This window comes from Cyrtonyx montezumae, unplaced genomic scaffold, assembly GCF_038088225.1.
Source record: "Cyrtonyx montezumae isolate F1298 unplaced genomic scaffold, pur_monq_1.0 scaffold_17, whole genome shotgun sequence".
NCBI lineage: Eukaryota > Metazoa > Chordata > Aves > Galliformes > Odontophoridae > Cyrtonyx > Cyrtonyx montezumae.
Genome location: NW_027071903.1, coordinates 22227673 through 22248188, shown reverse-complemented (window position 1 = coordinate 22248188; position 20516 = coordinate 22227673). Strand labels below are relative to the sequence as shown.

General features: G+C 45.4%; 1 protein-coding gene across 6 annotated transcripts in view; it reads left to right on the top strand.

Annotated features, from left to right (window-relative positions):
• Nucleotides 1-20516, top strand: part of TJP1 (tight junction protein 1) — a 154986-nt gene that overhangs the window by 69289 nt on the left and 65181 nt on the right. Inside the window, exon 1 of one of the 6 annotated variants that reach the window (XM_065733759.1) lies at nucleotides 14647-14902. The exons of the other annotated variants lie outside the window; for them this stretch is intronic. Within the exon in view, the coding sequence (XP_065589831.1) occupies nucleotides 14876-14902 (27 nt within the window). The 5' untranslated portion in view covers nucleotides 14647-14875. Of the gene's footprint in view, nucleotides 1-14646; nucleotides 14903-20516 lie in introns of those variants that run through there. 6 annotated transcript variants of the gene reach the window in all.

The window sequence follows — 20516 nt, the reverse complement described above, 5'->3', positions numbered from 1 at the left end:
AATCTGTCCTGCCCTCTCCCTTACTGCGCTACGTGGGGCTGAGATTCACAGACTGTTCACACTCTGGTTTTAGTTGTTGGAGGCTTTTTCCAAAAAGCTTGTCTGTGTTGGTGTTTTGTTGTAAATTATCTGCCACTTTGCTAGTGTAATGGATTCAGTATGGGCTGTGGATTAAGTTTATGTAGACAAAAGTAGACCTGGATATGTTCCAGTCCCCAAAGCAACAGTTTCCCATCATCCAGCCCCTCATTTTAGCATCACCTTTTTCTTTACCCTCCCATATCACGTTGTCTTTATACCCTGAGATGTGCAGCAGCTTCTTTTTATGGCTTAGCAGAGCTTCCTCCTGGCTTGTCAGAACTGGAGTGTGTTGCTGGCTTTCCTGGGTGAACTGGGTGAGAGGTTGAACAGACAGTCAGAAATTACTGTTCAGCATCTTGATGTATTGCCTGCCAGTAGTGCTCATCCTACAATCCTTGTGTTCCAGTCTCAGATGTGTGCACTGAGGAGAACAACAGATCTCTGAGAAGGATGTTGCAGACTTCATGTGAGAGGCTCCATTGCAGAGTCTCCATTGCAGCGGAGGGAATCACAAGTGGTTTAATCATATGATAAGCATGCAATGGGGACTCAGTGATCACATGTGGATTGCTTCCCTCGAGTGTCAGAGCCCACCGGGAGCTGTAAGAGTGGACAGGCTTTGGGAAGAAACCAAAAAGCACACAAGTGTTTGTGCAAACAGAGAGTCCTTTTGTTCTGTAACTAGCAAAACAGTTGTCTCCTCGGATGCCTGGTCATGAGGATGGCAGTACTTTCACTGTTTTGCTCAAAGCTGTAAGCAACCTTCAGTGATGTGGATAGTCTGAAAATATGCCAAACTTATGTAGTGGCCCTTAAGGAAAATTACTCACTGAAGCCATTTATACCAGCTTGTATTTGCAAGGAAAATTAAAAAAAATAAAGAAATTTAGCTCTAGCAGTACAGATCATAAATCCAAATAAGCAAAAATATTTGAAGTGTCTATGGCTGGATACTGCATGATGCTTAAAGAAAATAAAATACTGTTAACGATTTCTTAAAACATGTAAGTATGGAGAATTTGGAAGTAAAAAAAAGGATGTCTTTGTTTTTTAGCTTCTCCCTTTTGGTTTCTGATTCCAGTAATCATTTTACTAAGTTTTGTATGTCAGTTATTTTGTTTTCGTGTTAATTGGCTTTTAAAGGGAGAGGAAATTCTCATATAGGTATATGCAAGGCTGACCTGCTTTTTAGAACTCATACAATATCTCTTGGAGAAAGGAATAAGGAAAAACCTCTAAAAGCACAGTTTGCCAAATGGCAGTAATGTCTCCTGTCAGATAGTAGAAGGGGAGAAGAGGCATAATAAAGCTCACTGTGATTATGTAAGAAGCTGGAAAAAGTGACCTCCACTAGAGGTGGAAAATACTTCAGAAAGGTTGAAAATGTGCAGAACCTAAAATTTGTAGAATTGTAGAACCATTTGAGTTGAAAGTGACCTTTAAAGGTCGTCTAGTCCAACGCCCCTGCAGTGGACAAGGACACCTACAGCTCCATTCACACTGACCTTGAGTGTCTCATCCCCCACCTTGCTGGGCAACCAGTGCCAATGCCTCTCTACTCTTAGGATAAAAAAACCTTTTCCTTTGATCCAGTTTAAGTCTATCCTCTTTAGGTTTGAAACCATTTCCTATTGTCCAATCACAACAGACCCTGCTAAAAAGTCTGTTCCCTTCCTTGTTATTGCTCCCCATTAGATATGAAAGGCTGCTCTCAGATCTCCCCAAACCTTCTCTTCTTCAGGCTGAGCAGCCCCAGCTCTCAGGCTGTCCGCAGAGGAGAGGTGTTTCATCCCTTGGATTATTTCTGTGGCCCTCCTCTGGATGTGATCCATCAGGTCCACATCTCTCCTGTACTGAGAACTTCCCATCTGGATGTAGTACTCCCAGGTTACGTCTCACAGTGCAGTGTAGAGGGGCAGGATCACGTCTCTTGCCCTGCTGGACACGCTGCTTTTGATGCAGCCCAGGATCCAGTTGGCATTCTGGGCTGAGAGGACACATTGCTGGCTCATATCCAGCTGCCAGTACCTGTACCTCCAGGTCCTTTTCAGCATGTCCGTGCTCCATCCTTACATGGCTCAGCTTGTTTTGATGAGTGGGGATTGCTGTGACCCAGGAGCAAGACCTCACACTTAGCTTTGTTGAACCTCATGAAGTTCTCCTGGGCTCGCTGTCCTGTCTGGGTCAGCGAGCCTGTCTAGGTCTTTCTGTTGTATTATTCTGTTGCAAAAACAGGCTGATGCAGATGTGAAAACCCTAGGAAGTACTGATTTTTTTCTAGGAAGAAACAGTAGACTTGGGATCGTGGCATAAATCGGGTCAGAAGGGACAGAAGGAGATCTCCAGCCTCCTGCTCAAAGCTGGCTCGCCGATGGGCGCAGAGCAGGATGTTCAGGGCTTCAGCCACTCTGGTCTTGAAACCCTGCAAGGATGAAGATTACACAGCTGTAAAGCTGAAGGAGAAACTGTGGTGATAATAGGAAGAACTTAAAAATCAGTTTGTCCTTTGCAGTATAGTAAAGATTTCAACAAGGCCTAGCTGTCCGTTCTGGATGTGTCAAACCACAGCGCTGTGGAGCAGAGCGGCCGGAGGTGCTCTCTGGCACACAGCTCTCTGCAAGGAGTTACAGTGGGCATACAGTGGCAACAGCGTGGTGACTCTTGAAAAAGAGTGTTTTGTAGCTGAGAATTTGCTCTATCAAACAGTGTCACTGTGCTTTTTGTACCTGTTGTAGTTTCCATGGAAATAAATGGGAGGTGTTATTTTCAGAGCAACTTACGTTCCTTAATTTAGTCTTTTTCAACAGCAGTTCTACAGCAATATTGTGTATTTATGTGCCAGCAGTTAATTTCTAAAGCACATAACTCTTCTTAAAGCTATTAATTAGGCCATATAGTCCCATGTTGATGTTTTACTGATGCTGGGAGGAGTTCAGTGATTAACCCAAGGTGGCAGGGTGTGCCTGTGGCACCTGGGGGATAAGAGCCAGCCTCTGAGCTGCCTCTCTCAGCAGCCCCCAGGGAACAGGCAGCAATGCTAACATCATGGGGGAATTCTTTGTGAACAAGGAATGTGTCCTCCTAAGAAGACCCCAGAAAATTCTTGAAAATGGGATTCTGTAAAGCAGTATGCCTTATGCAATGCATTTTACACCTTTTTTTTCCTTTAGACATGTAATATAACAAAGCAGAAGAACCTGGTGAATGTTCTCCATATTCTAAAACACATGAACTAGGAAGAAGTGGAAAATACCAGTTTGAAGGGATGTGAGGCCAGTGGAGTCCAGAATGTAACATCTGTATCCCGCTGCTGCTAAAACATGGGTGTAGTCACAGTTGTTTGCCCTTCCATTGCAAAGTGAAGCTTAATAAACATCCCTGACAATAGGAACAGGTATGGCTTAATTACAGCTGTTACCACAGACAGGACAGTGCCAGTTACGTTTGCATTGCATTTATACTTAGAGAAGCAAGTTTGTTCAGAAGAAAATTATCTGTCTGAGGATCTGTACTTACATCAAAGTATGTCTGTTAAATACTTCTTCCACACAGCAGAGAATGAAAAAGGAAAGATACTATCACAGCCTACATCCAGTGCTTGTTTAAAATATTGTAGTGAATGTTAAAAATAGATAACTCAGTCAATAATTGAAGCATCTTATTATTGTTTCCACAATCAGTACTGACTTCAGAGAGAAGAGGGGCAGGGGACAGCTGCTTGCACAATAGCTTTTGGGTTGCTTATGAAGGTTACTACAATATTTGTCTTGCTCATTCCATGCTCTGCTATGCAGGCAGAAACAAATTTCTGTGTTTTCAAGAGCTGCTCAAGCATAATTAGGGGCTCAAAATGAGTTGAAATCTCAGTTGGCGGTCTAGCAATTTGTTTTCATGCTGCAAGTCATTCAAAATTTATATGTACATAACTTTTTGATGGGGTAAGGGGATATCCTCGGCCCAAGCTCTCTGTTACACCCCTATTTTTAATCAAGATATGATGCTCACCGTGTCCAGTTGTGTGTTGTCTTCTGCCCCTCAATGTGGCTGAATCTTCGTAGTTTCTGTGCTTCATTTCTCTGAGCAAGGTCTGCAATACAACCATAATAATGTTATATAATGGCATGTTTGTTTCAGCAGTAAAACACTGCAGCAGCAGGGTCATTGCTAAAAATATAAGACGAGCATCGTGCCGGGCCCTGCTGGAGCCCTGAGAAGTGACCATGGTTGGGAGCTTGGGCTGGGCCACGGCAGTGCAGAGCCAGAGCGGAGCCTGGAGAGCGTGCTGCTGAGGGAGTGTTTGTGTGTCCTGCAGCTAGTGCGGTCAGGAGGGCTGTGCTGGGGTTCTGTAGCAGGGGTGGAAGCTGCCTTGTCCCCAGCCAGTGGGGGACTGTGGCTGGGCACTGGCAGTGCCCGTCCCTCAGCTGCCCACTCTTGTGCAGCCAGCACGAATGGGGCAGGGGGCACAGCCTGCTGCTGGCTGCCCGCACTGAGCAAATGTAGACCTTGCTCCCAACCAGCTCTGCATACATGATTTTAGAGCCTCCTTATATTCAAAGAGCCTTTTAGTGATGGAATGCATACGCTGGCTGAATACATTTTGGTTTCAAATGTAAGAAACCACGTTTGAAAAATGGGAATGCTGATGCTGTAGAATACTGCCTTTCATCCTGTCTAACTGAGAACACGAGTACTGGTAAAGCAGAGCAGGCTATGTCAGTAGTGCACTGACCATCTCCGCTGTTGACAGATTTGGGGTGAAGAGCTGTAGGAGGGTGGTGTATGCTTTTTATTTAGTGTATTTGTCTTTTCAGTCCAGGAGGAGTTCAGAAAATAAAATAAAATAAAAATCAAGGAGTTTATCTGAAACAGTGCACATAACACAGATGCATCCCAGAGACCTTAGCCAACTTAGTACTGAGATCAATGAAATTCTGTTTGCTGTGAGAAGAAAATATGATTTAGATATATTTTGATTTACAGTCTAGTCTGATCTCTTAGAATCAGATTACATTTTTTGATGAAACATGATACGTAATGAAGTTTTTTGCTTGAAAGAGTAGTTCAGATAACAACATTCACGTGTTCAGCATCCACCCTTAGTCACAACATGAAATCCCATTTGGGTAAGATCTCATTAAGTTGTGCTGCAACATTGTCGAGTGTGAGTGCAGTGACGTGTTCTGAGGCCGCATCCATCTCACCACCCTCTGCCTCTCCAGCAGGTTATGCAAGATGGGGCTGGTGCTGCCCCAGGGAGGCACTGCTGTGCACACCCTTGTCTCTGGGCCTTTTGTGACCACACGTGGGTAAAGCTGACCCTGCATATACATAAGCCAAAATTTTGTACAGCTCAGAATTTTCTGTGGTCTTTAATATACTGGGGGCTACTATATTATGCCAAGCGAACATAATAAACACTAGATATGATTAGTAATCGTCACTGAATATGTTTATGTAGGTAATTCCACTGATTTTCCCACGTGGAGCAGACACTCAGTGATTACCCCTCTAGGTCACTGCTGTAGGTGAGCTGTGGTGATGTGGGTGCAGCGCTGGCTGGGGCGAAGCAGAGGGGTATCACATGAACTGAGGCAGCTCCCTGTTCCCTGGCCTCCTCCTGCCCTCCTCCGTGATGATCCCAGCCAACCCTGGCTGCTGCCTCCAGACTACAGAGCCTGTAAAGAGAAACCACTAATTATCTTCATAATCATTTTGTCAGCACCATTAAGGCCCGTGAGGGTGCTGACACAGGTAGAATGTCATGGAATACTTTCTGTGGTTACTCAGGGGCTGGGTTTGCTCTGGTTTTTGCATATTCTTGGTGTATATTGCCAAGAAAAAAAGGAGATGTCCATCCAAATAAAGTATTGCCATCCTGATATACAGCCTTAAAAAAAATGTTTGTCCAGTAGTGCATGTCAGAATGACACCACTGATGTTCTGAGAAATGTCATCGTGGTGTATTATCAGACAGTAGGATGAGAGGTAATGATCTTAAGTTGCCATTAAGGGGAGGTGCAGGTTGCATATAAGGAAACATTTCTTCTCAGAAAGAGGGGTGAAGCATTGGAATGGGCTGCCCAGGGAGGTGGTAAAGTCACGGTCCCTGGAGACAATCGAGACAAGGGTGGATGTAGCACTGAGGGACACGGTCAGTGAGCGTGGTGGGGATGGGTTGGTGCTTGGACTAGCAATCTTTGCTGTCTTTTCCAACCTTAGTGATTCTGTGATTCTGTGATAAGTAGTCACAGGGCTTGCTTCAGCCTCCAGGTTTGTAACCGTGCCTTCATGAGGAAAAGAAGGGCTGCCCTTTCTAATGAAAAGCGTTAGAAAAGGATGGAAAAGAAGTCTTAATATAGTATCTGTGGAAGAACTTTGTCAAAACGTGTTACATTCCTCATAAGAAACCATATAGATCACAGCAGTGTCAAGCATCTTGCTGTCAGTTACTATCTCAGCTCGAGAGGTACCAGAGTCGTGTGACTCACAAAGATGCTGACACTTGGCAAAACTGACTTCTCTCCATTTCAAAAGGGCTTTCAGGAGGACTGACTAGTCAGAGAGTGAGATTTACAGGCAGAGGTTGTATGTTTACAGCAGTAAACCATAGCCCTGAAAGCAACAAGCAAACTTGCAGGTGCACATGGATGGCAAAGGGATCGAGGGTCTCCCAGCAGCTGCAGCCTGGACTTTGCAGGGAAGCTTTCTTTATTGTTTGTCCTTGCTTTACCTGCTCTGAAAACAAGAAACAGTTCATTCCCCAGGCTCTTGCTTTAGCGCCTTTCACAAGTATTAAAATCTCACACGTTTATAAAAAGAAATGGCAGTTACAGGTTTTCAGCTTGCACACCAGGTGGAACTGACAGATGTGTAAGGAAAGGTTTAGCTAATGAAATGGATATAATGGTGAAGCCTCTGCTGTCTAACAGCCTGGAAGTGTTAGAGGTGAGAAATCCTCACCCAAATATGGTAGATAGAGTGCCTGCCCTGCCCAGTGCAAGCATGGGGAGTTTGAACAGTTAGCTGCAAACTAGAGGTGTTTTTGCTTGGAATCTTGCTGGGCCCTCTGTGCATGTTTAGCCAGATTAAAGCGTCGTGCTGACTGGAGCCTCTTGGCATCGCCACGCTGTAGGTTGTGGCATGTGGTTTTAAACAAGGAAGCTTTCTCTGGTAACGCAGCAGAACCTGGAAAATTTCTGTCTGCTTATTTCTCAGATTTGAAGTTGGAGATTGAGATGTACCCTTGTAACATATGCTTGTCTTCTGAGGTGTGAACGTGTTCTCAGTAAGCAAGTACACAACCAGCTTTAACCTGCTGAGGTCAGAGTTGAGCCCCTGCCTGCAGCAGATGCCACCCATGAGGCTCTCTGAAGAGCTCCTGGTCTGGAAAACGTAGATCAGTTTACAGATCTGTGTGCAGGGTGAGTGCCTGAGAGCTGCACTGAACCTGAGTCACACTGAGAGAATTTCTGCTGAGTGAAGTGAGTGACATTGGGACCCTAGGACAGGATAAGCAGTGTGAGTGTTGAGGAAATCTTATAGTAAATCTTGCTTACTGAATACCTCACATCTCTTTGAACCTTGTGTTTACTGCATTAAACATATCCAGTATTGCTCTGTGATCAAATGTCATTTTTCTAAATCTTGGGAGACAGTATTTAGTTATTTTTAGGAAAAAAAACCAAAACCTTACTGAAAATGTATTAGAGGTTGCAGCTAATGGGACAGAGCGTGAAAAGCACAACTTCTGCCTTCTGAGTGACTTGGTAACAACTGAGTCTATACACACCAAACTGAGGAAGCATGCATCTCAGGATTTCCTGCACGTGCATGATGCAGATGCATGCATGTCTTACAGGACCTCTAGAAAAATGTAATGCAGGTTTTCTAGGAGTGAAGAGTGCAGTCTTAGCTCATGTGAAATGCAGGTTGCTTTGCTTTTGTAAGGCAGAGGTTTCCCCTTGTCCTTCAGTTTGGATATCTGTGAGTGAAGAGATCTATGTGTTTCAAGCATAGGTAATGATAAGCAATTGTAGGTACATAATCATAATACCTTTACCAGTAAACCTGGCTGAAGAAGTCCCCATCTTTGGCCACTTACTTTTGCCTCTGTTCTACAAGGATGATTTTTCAACAAGTTTTGTTCTACTAACTCCCATACGCAGTTAGGCTGATGCAGCTATGAAGGAGGTAAAAAGAGGAGAGGAGGAAGAAAGGAGTGTTTGAGTAACAGCAGAAGAATGTGGGGCTTCTGTCACATTGGTGTGTGTTGCCTGATGATTTCTTGTGCTGTGACACACCAAAGCCCAACCGGCAACCTGTGACGTTTTTTTTCTTTCCTGACAACATCAGATCAGGAAATAATGCAATATCCTCCCATAGTAAGCACTTTCTATTATTCTCTCTAGTATATTGCCACTTGAAACTATTACATAAAGGAAAATGTTTGAACTTCTTTTGAAAACTTGTTGTGAGTTTTATTTGTGTAATTAAACAGATTAACATCAACCACAATCTAACAGTAGCAGATGAAGCGTTTCACCAGAGCATACTGCAAAACCACATGTTGTCCCTGGGAGCTGGGTCTTCCTGCCAATCACGGACAGCCAAAAACAGAATCTGTAATATCACAGATAGCCAGATGTGTCCCTGGCTGCTGCACGTGGGAAGTGACTGAAGAGCACACCTCTTAACTCTTAAGATGACAAGTATGTTACGCTCAGTAAATGTATCCTGAATGAGACTGGTTCTGGTGGAGGGTGAATTATTGAAACACTGAGTTAAAATTCATAAGGCTGTGTTCTGCTGTAGTATTTTGTTGCAAAATAAAAATACTTTTCAATGATAATGGCTTTGAATGGGAGCCCCCAGTTGTGACACTGCTGTGCTGTACAGCCATCCCACAGTGTGCTGTGAAAGCTGCATGGGGCACAAGAGGGTTAACCTGAGTTTCTTCTACTGACACATATGGCAATCTTTTGAACTGTTTTTCTTTTAGATGCCTTAATGTCAGGAAGTAGAAATAAAAACAAATACCAAGGCGGAAAGGGTTCGTAACCCTGTGGGCGTGACCATCAGAAGCTTACTCACCTTACTTACCTTGTCTAAACCTTACAGAAGTCACTCTTAAAGAGCAGGTGCTGCTAGGACAGAGCTAACAGATGAGCTAAAGATTATGCTAGCATTACTGGCTCTAATCTGACGTTCCTGCTTTTGAGTACACTGTCAGTTCCTTGACTTGGTGGAAATGGGCATGTGCTTTTTAAGGTAATAGATTGAGTCTTGTGCCAGTTGTCGTAAGAACATTGAGGGGATAAAAGGAGAAGAGAGTCTAATCCCAAAAGCTGAGGCAATAACTATTTATTGCTTGAGTTATTGCTAATAAAGTTCAGATACTTAAGTTTGTACATTTATACAACTACAGTGTAATCTTTATGAAGAACTAGGAAGCAAATGAGTTGAAGTTTTGTGTGGTATTTGTAAAATCTATTAGGAGTATAAAAATGTTCGGTGTTTTAGTGTTTATGTTGAATGTAGCAGCTTTCAGCACAAAGTCTGTTCTGTATGTGTGCCATCTCATTAACAAAAGCGAGCTGTGGTGCTTTTCTGTAGTGCTCATTGCAAGTGAGGTATTTGTGTTCAAGAAACTGGAGACATCATCTCACCTTTCAAAATGATCCAGGTTGGAAAACCACTCCCTTCCAGAACCCACATGCATGGCTTCATCAATCCCAGAAGATGGGGGTTTCTCTTTGGGTTTTAGAAAACAGCTTTGTCACTTTGCATTGTGTGCAGAAGTTCCTGGACAAATCTGCAATACTGAGGAGTTTGCCAGCAATTAAATCCATCAATTCTATTTAGCTATCCCTGGTCTGCCTTCCAAAATCCTTACAGTTTGTAAGTGACTGAGATCTTTGTACCGATGTGTATTAGTTCTTTGTCTTTACTCACTGAAGATACCTGTACATGTCAGCTTTGGAACCTGTTCCTTTTTCTTTGGGCACATACTTTTAATGAACTGGTCACATTATCCTGCTCTGTGTAAGCAAATATGAAGAAGAGTAATTTTGGACCAACGTTGCTTAGGTGGCATTGTCTCCAGTGTAACTGATCAGCCGAAGGAAACCACATCAGCAGTGGAGTTAAGACTGCTTAAGTTTTTCAGCTGTCTTTGAGGTTTTTTTACTGTCCCCTCTCAATGAAATAAAGCAGAACAATGCAGAATAAGTATATCTGATGTTCTGACATCCAGTGGCTGCTTAGAGTGAAGTATTTTGTAAAATTAGCCTTTATCAGCTGTGGTGAATTTGAAGTACACAGCCCCATTCACAAAGCATCTGTCAGTGGGACGTAGAGTAGTTTTACATGGCACTGCTGTAATGAATTAGCTCTGCTGTCATGAACCAAGATTAAAACTTACTGATAACATGTTCTTGTGTTCCCAGACTTTGTCACTGTACATAATAATATGAATGACAGAGATTCTCTAAGACCTGGCCAAAACCAAGGAGATGGGGTTTCTTTCTATACTGATACCCTGAAATAATAACCAAAGAGTGTAGCCTGTGTGCTCTTCAGCTTTACAATAATAAATTATTTTGATATTTTGAAGATGAAAATAATTCTGCATTGCCCCTACAACCTGCTTTTAATTCTATTTGTACATTTGCCATTTGCTTGAAAAGCAAAATGATGTTCTGCCTAACAGAAGAGCCTTGCACTATGTTAAACCTAATACACTTTTAGTAATAAATAGGAAATAGCAATAAACATAGCACATCAGGTGTTCAAGACATCCTCGCTGGTGAAACAGTTCCAGTTTATTCCTGGTCAGTACGTATTCAGCCTCTGATGTATACCTGAGGTGTATGATTAAAGATGTTTGGGATTTTCCTAACAATTCTACTGTGTGAGAGGCAATGAGGTATCAGAAGACTCTATTCACTGTAATATTGAGCAATTATCTGCAGTGTTTTTAGATGAGGGACCTTCAGTGGTACACGGCCTTTTAAAGAGGAAGGTAAGAAGTAAGCTTTAGTATGTAAGCTTAGGAAGTAAGCTTTAACTGCATGTAAGGAGGAGGAAGAGTCATTAGCAGACATTGTTACTACACTAATGTTTTGGGGTTTTTTTTGTTTTGTTTTGTTTTTCCCTAGGGACTTGATTTGAAGAGACTCTAAAAAGTATGTAATTTTAAGTGTGTGAATTTCCTAACGATTTCTTTAAACCATTTCCTTATTTCTTGAGGTGAAAAAGGTACTTTCTTCTTTTGTGGTTTGCGTAGTGAATTCTGATTTTCAGTTCCCCTTTTCTCCTCATTCCTGAAAAGTTGAAATCAAGTGGCAATTACAAATAGAGAACATACAATATCAACTCAACTGCTTGCCATCATTGATCCTACATAGGCATATTTATAATTTTCCCAAGACTACTCATGCCACAGCAAAAACATCTGATATCTTTGAAAGATCTGCTATGAATTGTTTTCTTTCTGAGCCACATATACCACAAAAACCACAGGAAGTTGTCTTGGTAGTGGCTGTGGTTCGGTAGTTTCCTTCTTCCTCATCTTTAAGTGATCAAAACAATTCTTAAAAAAAATGAAATCAACATAGAGAATAGACTTCCTGCTCTTGCAGGGTAACAGATGCAGAAGAAAGGATTCACACATTGGATTGTCCTTCTGTGTCCTTTGAATCAATTTAAGTTTGTGGCTTGAACTGTACTGATCAAAGCAGTTTTATTTTTAACAAGAAAGTGCAATAGTACTTTTTTTAGACATCTCTCAGTGGTCGTTATTTTAGAGATAAGTGAAGTACTGCTGTTACTCAACTGTTGATATCTCAGACAGTTTTCTCTCTAATGGCAAAGATGATGTCCTGTTTTCAGGACCTGAAAAGGCAGTATCAGAACTATTATTTAAAGTTCTGATTCTTCAATTACATCTTGCAGATGAATGCATTCACTGTAGTGCATGCATGTGCACAGACATCGTTATGTTTGTACGTGCTGTGCTGTTTATCACCGAAGTGCATATATGGGTAGGCGTTTGCTGTTGCCGTAGCCTTTTATCAGGGAATTTGTGACCACACAGGAATCCCAACAGTTTTCAAAAAATGTAACTTTCTCATTTCAGAGATGAATTTTGTAATGCTTTATGAGTTTTAATTTTAAAGAAGATAAATGAATCAGTCAAGATTTCTTCTATTCTTCATAATGGTTTAGGTTATTCAATCAACATTTGATTTGGTGTTTTCAATATTGTGATGGTAGCATTGCTTGTCAGTAATGTATTAATGAAGAGATGAAAAAGTTCTTCTTCTGAAGAATTTGAAATGGCTGAAGAAACAAAACCCATTTTCATTAAAATACCTACTAAGGCACCTTTTACCAATGCAAAGAAAACGAGTTGGCACTTCTGGCTCCTTGGATTGGTACCACCAGCAGAGGTGGAGCTATACACAGCTGTTGGAAAGAAGGAGAAGGGAGGAGAGGAGGGAGAGAGGGAAGGAAAGGTAGGAAGGAAGGAAGAAAAGGAAACAAGAGAAAAGAGGGAAAGAAAGAAAGAAACAAATACACGTGTCCTTTGGGGCCAGCCTGGTCATCTGTGATCATCTGGTATCTGCTGCCAGATGTTCTGAAGTCTGTGCTGGCAGCTCTGCCCAGTCAAGTAGTCTGTGTCTGCGTTGAATTTAGTGTATGGATTTATGATATTTGGTCAATCTGTGTTATGTGAAGTGCTACAAAATTTGCACCTCCTTTTTGGTGGAGCCTGGGGAATACATAAGGAGGGGCTGTGGGCTTGCTCTTCGTTTTCAAGTTGCTCTCCATCTTTCCTCAATGAGTTTCTTTTCATGCCTCAACACCTTGAAATCTTCCCCCTCCTTCCTGTTGTGATCTTAGCCTTTTCCTTCCTGCCTCCTCCGACAATTACGCATGCGACGTGGGCATAAAAACTGTGTCATTCCTCCTTTGACACTCATAGATAGATTTAAAAATCTCAGTTGCAGTTACTTCTAGCAACACGTAAGTGAATGGATCTGCAGTGTGTTTGTGAGGCAGGGTTGGCTGAGGGGCTTTGGCAGATGGCAAAGGGAGGAGAAATCCTGATGGCATCTGTGCCACTGTGGGAGAGGGCAGAGGCAGGTGCACGTTGGGGCTGCTAGGTGCTGGCAGCTTGGAGGTGAGGACATGACTGTGTCGTGCTTGTGCCTTGAGGGATGCTGGCAGGCCCAGCCCAGGCAGGAGGTCGCAGCGGGCTGGGCCCTGCACTGCTGTGTCCTTCTTGCCACGGCCCTTCCCCCTTGGTTTCAGGCTGCTGCCTTGGGAATTTGCTCCAGCTATTTCCTGGAATATGGATTTGTTTATTTTCAAAGGAGAACAAACATAAAGCTCACACGGAGGCTTTGGGCAGGGCGTTCCTTTGTAAGGCGGTGTTTTGGCCATCAAATCGTTGCGTCTTTTTGGGAATGCAGATGCTTCTGAAGCATGCATGGAGCGCTATGGCAGCGGGTAGCGTGCAAAGCATAGAGCTGCAAAAAAGCTGAGTCCCTGAGACAGTGCCCCGATAGGCACTCGTGTTTTGCAGTGCTTGCGGTGCGTGCTCCGCTCTCGGGTTTCTCTTATCTGCGTTACTTTGTGCGGGCGGCTGCTCCCAGTTACTCAGGGTACGAGAGCTGGTACAGAACTTCGCTCGTCTGACACTGAGAGGAAGCGGGGGAAGCTCGGAGGTGCGAAGCGCGCGGAGCGGAGTCTGAGCGCGGGGCTCTGCTCAGGCGGCATCTTTAGGACGCGCTTATCTAAATGGAGAAGAATATGTTTGCAAGATTTCTCTTATTTCTTAAACAAATGCTCGTCTTGTCAAAGGCACCTGAAACGCCTTCACCTCGCGCACCCGAACGTTTGTTTTGTAAAGCCGCAGTCCGCCGCGCCGCCAGCTCGGGCCGAACCTCGTCGCCTTTGTTCCTTTATCTCGAGAACAAGACGGAGCGCCGCCACCCGCCCCGCGGACAACAGGGGCAGCGGGAGCGCCGGGCCGGGCCTAGCCCCGCCGCTTGCGGGGGGGAAGGGGATGAGCGGGAGGGGGCGGCCCAGTCCGGGGCTCCCCGCCGCTACTCGCCGTGCCCCCCCCCGGCTCCGCTCCGGCATTTCAAACCGCCCCCCGCGCTCCCATAGGCTGTGCCGGACGGCCGCCGCTCGGCCCCCGCCGCCGCCGCCCGCGGCTCCGACCACCGCGCGGGGGGGAGCCCGGAGGCGGACGGGCGCTGCGGCCGTTCCCGCGCCGCGAGGCGACTCCCGGGAGCGGCGGTGCCGGGAGCCCGGGAATGGCCGTCCCACAAGGCGCCGCCGCTCGGGGGGTCCGCGGCCGGCGGCGGGACAGGGGGTCCGGTTGGGGCGGGGCGCTCCCCCGCGCGGCGGGATGGGATGGGATGGGCCGCGCTCCGGCGCGTCCGGGGCTGCGCGGCACGCGGCGCGCGGAGGGGAGGGGGCGCGCGGCGAGCGGAGGTTGGACAACGGCCGCCGTTCTTCGCAGCTCCGGCCCGAGCGGGAGAGAGCGGCACTTTATCAAAGTTGGGGCTCCGCTCTCTTTCCCCTTCCTTCCTTCCTCCTCCCTCTTTCCCCGCCCCTTCCCTCGTCGCCCGCCTCTCCCCTCCTCTTCCTCCTCCTCCTCCTCCGTCTCCCTGCCCGTGGGATGTTTATTTGGGCGGCTGCGTGAGGCGGCGGGGAGCCCTTCTCCCCGCTCTCAGTACTTGAGGGCGAGGTCTCCCTGCTCCGGGGGAGCGAAGGAAACAAAATGTCTGCCAGAGCCGCGTCCGGCAAGGTAAGGCTCAGCCCGGCGGCGGAGCGCTCCCCACACTAATCCCGGGTACGGTGCGGGCGGCCCCGCCGCGGCCATACGGCCGTTCCCCGCGCGGGAGCCGTGCCCCGGCGGCTGCCGGGCTGCGTCTGGCCGGGGCGGGGATGCGAAGCGGCACGGGGCCTCGCCGGGCGCTCGGTGCGGCCCCGCGTCCCGGCTGGGCCGAGCGAGTGCGGGGGCGGCTCGGAGCCCCCGTGCGGGGCCGTTCCCCACCTGTTGGACGGGCGGCACTGGGACGGCCCCGCGCCGGGAGGGGCCGGGCCCCGCGGAGGGGCCCCGCGCGGACGGGGCGGAGGCGCCGGGAAAGGCCGTGTCCCTTTGTTGGGGGCGGGCGGCTGGGTTGAGCCGTCCGGGAGAGGCCGGTAGCGCGGGATTCTTCGTTCCTCGGAGCCGGGCGGGGGCCGCTGACACGCGGCTGTGAGCGGCCCGGCCCGCGTGGCCGCACCTGGCGGTGCCGGTACAGGTGCACGGGCGGGTGCCGCCCGCCTCTGCCGTGAGTAACGCCGCGCGGCCCCGGGGGCAGGGACGGAGCGACGCCCAACAGGTTGCTGCCGCTCCGCACGCAATTAGAGGCTGCTCGGAAACCGGTTTGGGTTCGAGTTTGGAGCTGCCGTCCGGCTGCGGCTCCGCAGCGGCCGCCGCGACTTCGGCGCGACGAGCTCCGATCGCACGCGTGCTGCTGCCGCCGCCGGTCTCGGCGCGGCGGTGTTCGCTCTCGGTGAAACTCCGCGGTTTCGGTCTGATGTCACCTGCTGGAATGCGGCCGGCGGCGACCTGCGGCCGGGCACGGCGCGCCCCGCTGCGGCCTTGGGGCTGGGAGCGCCCCGCGCGGGATGCTGAGCCTCGGGATGGCTGCCGGCCCGCGGGGCTGAAGCCGTGCTGGCTCCCCCAGTTGCGTACCGATTTCCAAGTATGCGTTCAGAGATTTCTTGTTACACATTAACCGATGCGTACACAGAAATATCAGCGATAAATGTATGCAATTAGCGAGGTAATTTATTCTGCGTTACATTTCAAACTGGTGGTGTCACATAGCTGTACAGATGGGTAGAACGTACTTTTACCTTGTTTAGATACTTTTTTATTAATAGAAAGCGTGATAATGAGGGCAAACATTGTCCGTAGAACCGGTATGCTTGTGTTTGAATTCTGCTGCATGAAAAACTGCAAGAAACTGAATTGGCTTAAATCCTGGGGACTGTGCTCTCATGTCAAATTGGTGTGCTGAATTTCCATCTTTAGGACGACGTTTTCTGTAGAGTATAGCTAGGTTCTGTGGTTGTGGAAAAATAATGCCCCTTTCCCATCCCCCCACACGTATGCACTGTCTTAGGAAGTTAAAAACAAAACTCCAAACAGTCCAAACTTTTTAAATATGGAGGCGTTACCTCCCTTATTTTTGGACTGGTCTGCGTGCACTCTGGTGTAAAACTGAGCATTGCCTCTTCCTTTAGCAGTCACCTGACACTTCTTCCAGGTCTGTGGCATTAGATTGGCCATGTGTGTACATGTTTACGATAGCAGCCAAACTAATTACGCTGAAAGTTATGTTAATTTAGGAGTGTTGCAAAATAGTTTTCTTTTGGTGTAACTCTTTGCTGGTTAATTTTCAGACTTTATTTGTGTCAGGTAAGATCTTGCAGCCTGTAATAATCTTCTGTCAAAGTTATTGCCTGTCTTCTTCCTCTTATTTGTCACATAACGTCTTCCAAGACTTGAAACTTACGTATATAGTTCATATTAAATTACTTGTCAGAATTTCCTGTCAGTATATAGGCAGTGTGATTTCTGCTTTGGCTATTAATTCCTGGGGTATGGGTTGTAGCTTTCATAGGTACAGAGAAGCTGAGGGAGAGATGATAAATATTTCAGAAATACGAGAATATTGTAGGACTCCTGCGTTCAAGTTTCAGGTCTTGTTTCCTTCAGTCACCCTTTCAGACCGTGGTATCCTGTTTCTCATTTTAAGGGGTGTAGTGCATTAAAATGAAGGGTGTGAATGTTTATCTCTTAAAAGAAGTTTTACTTAACATACTTGCTGTGTTCTGAGGGTTTGTGTCCATGCCTGTGTTTATCTTGGCACTCTTGACCAGAAGGGAACTAAAATGATTTTTTTTATTAGCTCTGTAATTTCTGATTTGTACATGTGGGAATCTTGGCTGGCATTGCTGTGTTACACCCCGTTATCAACAGTTCCTGCTGCCTTCTGCTCCTGCTCACTTTTGGTTGCTTGACTTTTTCTCAGCTCTGATGTGTGAGGATGTGCTTTGTGAAGGTTTTCAGTGCTTGCTATAGCTGCTGGTAATGTGCAATACAAAATGGTGGGAGAAATGAAATCTTGCTTGCAGCCTAATCTAGTGGTGGCTGGTTGTGAAACATAGGGGGCCTAATCTCTTCTAATGTAGTCTTGAACAATACTAATGGATGCTGTGGGAATGACTGTGTCAGGGTATTAGTAATGAGATGCAAAGCTCTCCACCTTTAAGCTGAGTCCATATGCAGTCTGCACTGGATTTTAAAAAGAAGGGAAAAGTTCTTTAGTAGTAAGTGTGAGGACGAGAGTTTTTGATTCTTTGATCTCTTTAGAATTTTGAACCTGAGCTCCTGACTTCTTTCTAGTTTTAAGTGTATGCACAGAGAATATTTCCCTTTCCTTCACCTCAGTCCTGTAATTAATTGGATTTTTGTTCTAACTGCTTTTTCAGCTCCGGGCAAGTATCTGCTACTGCTTCAATGAGAAGTGGAGAAATGGGTCACAGTAACTGTTTAATACTCACAGATTGCTGGGACTCCTTGGCTCCTCTTCTGGAGGGAGTTACCTGTGGTTTTCATAAACATGGCTTAATATTCAATCCAAAATCATGTTCAGAGATATTAATGATTTTGTTTGTAGAGACCATATGCACAAGCTTTTCAAATGTGTTTTATACTCTGCAGAAGTCTACGAAGCAGTGAGGTTTTGTAACAGGATTTATTCTTCGTTTTGGGAGCTATATGAACACTACAGCGTTAGGTCAGTTACCTCAGTGTTGTTGAGATTCTTCAAGCATAACAGTAAAGAAGCATAGAAAGCACATGAAGAGGTAACACGAGGTACTAGAAATAAGCTGAATTAAGTTAACACCAGAAATTATCTTCTACTTGCTGGAAACAGTCCTGTGACATTTAATGTGATGTTGTTCCTTTAGGTTGTATTTGGGCCGAAGAAATTACTTCATGTATTGTTTTCAGAAAAGAGATTACTCGGAACTTTTAAAACTTAAACTCATATGATCATAGTGATAGGCAACTTCAGCTATTGAATGGTGGTTGAGGTGCTTTTTCCAGTATCAGCTGTTCTTGTGACAAAGAACACAAAGCTCTACAGTCTGCACGTTGTTGTGAAGTATGTATGGAGTTTGCTTCTAGTTCAGTGCACAGGACAAAGATTAATGTAAACAGAGATTGAGATCTGACTGTGCCTGGGAGCTGATTTTATCTTTATAGGATGGAAAATCAGTAAAACCTTATCAGTGAGCAGCTAACTAATCCTCGCTTCAAGGAAGACAACTAGAAATGAGTTGTTGTGCTTCATAGGTATTTTAAGGCACATATTGCACTGTCGCATACTATGAGAATAGATACAGAGCTTATGTTATTGTGAAAGAAAGGCTTAAAAACACTCATCTAAAGCCAGCTTCTGTCAGTCAGTGGTGTTCAGACCAAGCACCTAACTGCCTGCCGTGCTTCTGGCTGTACTGGTCGGCTGGCAGCATGGAGTTGGAGCTTCTGTTTTGTTCTGTGGTGCTCTAGAACTGAAAGGAAAGGTGATGTGTGGTGTGCTGGGAGATGTGCACTGAGGACGTCTGGTCGGTCAGTGTGCAGGCTGCAAAGCTGTATGTGTCTAAATGTGAAAAGATGTGGCTTCTGTGTTCAGTTTGTTAACAGTGAGTCAAACTCTAAATGTCTGTTTGAGTTAATTGGTGGTATTTGAATCAAAGGCTCATTTTTTTTTAGTTTATAGGATGTTTGAAGTTATATAATCTGTACAGCAAGCTACCCTCTGGTTAAGAAAGACATCAGTCATTTGTATCTCTCAAATTTTTCCTGGTCATAGTATAAACACAGCAGAAATTAGTATCAAGCTATGTTCAATGTTTTCTCAGGCAAATAATATTCCTAATGACTTCTTCAGTGAATGTACTGATTAAGCAAATAGCCATAGGGAAGTCTCAAAATGAATTCTGTGGTTCTGTGCATTTATGTATGCTGAGTCCAAAATGTCTTGAAAACATTGTCTTTTCTTATAATTATGCTATTTTAGGGGCATATTGTTCAAATATATGCTCTATATTCACAAACATGGGTATGTTCTTGCTTCGAGGAGTTGTGCTGAAAAAATAAGGGGAGCATTAATTTGAATGCTGGCAGATCCAGTTTGAGTCTTGTGGATCCAGCGGAGCAATGAGCGCTGCCAAGGTCGCAGACTTGTCCAAGGAAGATGATGTCTGCTTCTGTTATCCATAGGTTTTCCTTGTGTGGGGTATCCTTGTAGGCTACAAGCAAGCCTGTGGCTGCAGAGTTGTGCCACTGCATGCAGGACTGGGTACTTCACTCACACCTGCTCTTTGGAGCCCCTTGGGATCTTCAGTAACTCTTTAGAGTTGTTTCTAGCCTTTGCCCAGTAAGGTTTATTTAGTGTATGTATTTACAAGCATTAAGCATGATGTAGGTACTAAGAAATTAAGTTGACATTATGTTTAAAAGTATTGATATTCTCAGGGGTATTTAGTAATCTCTAACAGGATTCTTGTTTCCTAATCTGTTACAGACAGATGCTTCTGCCCGTTTGTAGTGGGGGAGGGTAGCCTGAATTCAGTACCATGGTAGCAGTAGGAAGCATTGTGGTGGGTGCTCACCATCTTATGAGAGGTGAGCAAGCCTGCTATTACCCCTGTTGGCCTGGATAATTTGCTATAATGTGTTTTCTTAGTTAGCTTTCTGTAGCAGAAAAGTGGTAAATAACAGAACTGGTACTGCTCAGATAGTCTTGTCCTTCCCACCAAACTAAGTACACTAAATGCTGTCTTGCTAAAAATAGAAATCGTGCAGAAGTAGGCAGCTTCTTTGATTTGTAGTTTGTGTTCTCCATTACTGTTTGCACTCGAGATCTTTCCTAGAGACTTCCTTGGAAAATATTTCCCTTCACCCCTCCTCAACCAGGCAGTAATTAGTTTTCAACTCACAGTCCAGTGGGATTGCATAGCCTGTTCCTTGCCTGGTTTGAATGGGGCCCAGTAACAGTGTCTTTCCCTCTGCCCTACTAGGTCAGCAATCATTTAACAAATGGTGCCATTTCTTTACTTGCACTGAGTGGAAGTTAGTGTGCTCCACCACTCTGGCGAAGATACGATTGTCCAAATTGCATTTAAGAACATGTAAGGGTTTAAGTTCATTTTCCTCATGAATGTTTATATTTCAGAATGGGTACTTGCACAATGGGATAATGGCAGCCACAGTGGGAGCTGATGTGAATTACTGTACTTCAAATTAATACTTGATTTGGTCTTTTAGCAGGCTTTCTTTATAAACGAATCTG